The sequence below is a fragment of the Limulus polyphemus genome, unplaced genomic scaffold (genome assembly GCF_000517525.1).
Source record: "Limulus polyphemus unplaced genomic scaffold, Limulus_polyphemus-2.1.2 Scaffold1785, whole genome shotgun sequence".
In the NCBI taxonomy this organism is placed as follows: Eukaryota; Metazoa; Arthropoda; class Merostomata; order Xiphosura; family Limulidae; genus Limulus; species Limulus polyphemus.
In genome coordinates this window covers 223,273-226,069 of record NW_013667395.1, presented here as the reverse complement: position 1 = coordinate 226,069, position 2,797 = coordinate 223,273, and the positions used below count along the sequence as shown (strand labels likewise).

Here is a 2,797-nt window from a genome sequence, read left to right as displayed (position 1 = left end):
TGATGAGTTGTAGGAGGTGCAAAAGATATTTCATTTGCCAGTTCACGATTTTTTACATGTGCATAATGTTTCAATAAAAACATACTCATTTGCAAGGCTGTATGCACCCATTACTTGGGAGTTGTTTAACAGTTTAATTAAGTTATGGGTGTGTTCTATAAGTTTGCTGTTTTCAAATTTTTGTTAATGATATCTATAGACTATAAACGTTTTACTTAAGCGTATGTGTTTGATAGTTTAAAAAACTGGTTGATGTAGACAAGCACTTTTTTGTGGCTACATTAGTACATATTGTTAGTTAATTTTTCTTTTTAATTTCATGTTAAAATCTTTACATGGCTCTAAAATTTAATTTCTTAGATCTTATTTCTTCTTATCATTACCCTCACTAGGTGGAAGGACACCAGAAGGTTGGCCAATAATAACTTTCCCTGACATAGGTTTGTTCTGCAATCTTTATGATGAAGATTATAGAAAGTTGATGCTGTATTTAACTGCTGTTCCATCGTAAGTACTTTAAACTTCTTTTCAAAACTTTAAACTATAAAAAGTAACTTGATACTGCTAATAAATATAAGAAAACATGTTTCATAAAATTTGATATTTTCTTAGCACTCAAGAATTAATTTAATTTTTGAATTGTAGTCACAAACCCACAAACTAGATGTTGATATAATGAAAAAATTAATATTAAAAATTGAACTGGGACAAGTACGTTTAAAAAGGTTAAATGAAGATTTCAAAGGTCATAAAAACATTTTGAAGGCAAATAATTCCATATAATTCAACTGTAGCATATGAAAATAGTAAAGAAACAAGACTTATGAAGAAGATTCAAAATATTGAGTTTTAATTTTACTTTGATAGATCTTATCTTTAACATAACTTTGGTACAAGCTGCAATACTAAATAATTTTCCTTATATACACATGTATTATTCAGAATGCAATTTTATTCACTTTAATGGTTCCGTAGTATTTTTCTTATTAGCCTGAATACAAGAGTAGGTTGTTATTGCCATGTTTTGTTTTTGAAATATTGCAGAAGGTTTTCGTAGATCCCCTGTTATAGTAAAAATTTAATGATTGGCAGGATGCAAGATGCAGACCTTGGTTTTGCACTGATTGTAGACAGAAGGAATGATAAATGGAGTGCTGTGAAGACAATATTACTCAGGATTTCTGTGAGCTTATATTTCTGATATTTTGTTTGAAAGAACATTCTACTAATTTCAAAATATAGATATGTATTTTTAGAATTATTTGTTGTGTCAAAGTATCTAAACAATTAACACCTCTAATAACTGTGTTTTTAAATTGCTAACTTACATCAGATGAGTTATAATTGTTTTTCAATATTACAAAGCCAAATATGCTAAAAGTGGGGTGTTTAACTCAGCTTGTGAACACGTGTGCTTGAGTTAACTTGAAAAATGTTTAATGTTCAAAAAGTATATACTTGTAAAAAACAAAAGTTTGGAGAAATTTATTAATTTTTCTCATTACCTAAGAAATATTGCCAATTATATTATTATTACTAACTTTCGAAGCCTATTATTCAAATTTTGTGAAAATTGGACATATATGTATATGAGACAACTAAAAATGGAGATAGATGGAAACAGTGTTTTAAATACGGATTTGCAGTAAAATATCTCTTGCAATTCTTTATGTATGTTATATTAATTGAATAAATACACTTGAATCTGATTTGATGAGATATTATACAGTTTTAAATGAGTTTATGTGAACCTGATATCAAATGGTATTGTATTTGTTGAAACTTTTTTAAATTTCATTTTGAATAGAGGTCAGCTGGATCATTGATAATTTTAGTAATAGGGCAGACTTTTATCTCTAACATAGAATAATTCTCACTGGAGTTTAGTGCTGTGTATAAGTATAACTGTTGTTTTTATTTGATTCAAGATTTTTAATTTTTCAAACCACGTTTTCTTAATTTAAAAAATTTACAAAATAATATTAGAGAATATCAAATTGCTCAATTATGAATAGTATTTTATCCTTTGAGTTAATTTGTATTATGATAGAAAAACTTTCCATTTTAAAGAGTGTTTTATGTATCCTTGACATATTAAATCCTGATTATATTGTTTTATATATTTTTTAGGCTTTGTAAATAGTGTTTTGTTATTTAATAAGAAGTGACATATGTGTTGTATTTTTTTCAAATACAGAATTATTATTATTTTTATAGGGCTTTTTTCCTGGACTTATTCAGATTGTTTTTGTACTTCGGCCTGTGGGGTTTTTTCAAAAAGCAATTTCAGAAGTCAGTCACAAATTTTTCAAGGAAGAATTCAAATTTAAGGTAGAAAGATATCTTTTTTATCCTGACACATTTTAAAGTTAAATAAGGTTGGTTTTGGGAAAACAACATACCTGTTTGAAATTGATTTAATAGTCATAACTTACCATACTTGAGACAAAACTAGGGACTATTGGCTTAGGTTTTAATAACATGAAATTCATTGGTAGAAATGATAGTGTACCTAGAACATGTATCATGAGTGCTAGTTTGAATATATGATTATAATTATATTATTAAATTAATTATATTATAATTATAATGTGACTAATTTACTTGAAACATGATAATTCAACTGGATGTTTTACACTGTATCCCTGCTCTATCTATAACTATGTGTAGAATTTAATCAAAACATTTTCTTGTTACATTTATAGTGCTTCAAATGCAACAAAGTTGACAAATATACCTGATTCGATGACGAGGAACCCACTTTGAGACTAATAATGGCTGGAGACGGCTTAAATGG

The 2,797-nt window shown here is 27.3% G+C and overlaps 1 protein-coding gene across 3 annotated transcripts in view; it reads left to right on the top strand.

The window, feature by feature from the left end:
- The first annotated feature begins 397 nt into the window (after positions 1-397).
- LOC106464926 (guanine nucleotide exchange factor DBS-like) overlaps positions 398-2,797 on the top strand; it is a 57,742-nt gene continuing 55,342 nt past the window's right edge. For all 3 annotated transcript variants that reach the window (XR_002611857.1, XM_022392731.1, XM_022392732.1), the window contains exons 1-3: positions 398-507; positions 1,093-1,183; positions 2,218-2,331. Coding sequence is in view for 2 of the 3 variants with exons in the window: in XM_022392731.1 (XP_022248439.1) it covers positions 482-507; positions 1,093-1,183; positions 2,218-2,331 (231 nt within the window). In the remaining variant the exon portion in view is untranslated. The remainder of the gene's footprint in view (positions 508-1,092; positions 1,184-2,217; positions 2,332-2,797) is intronic.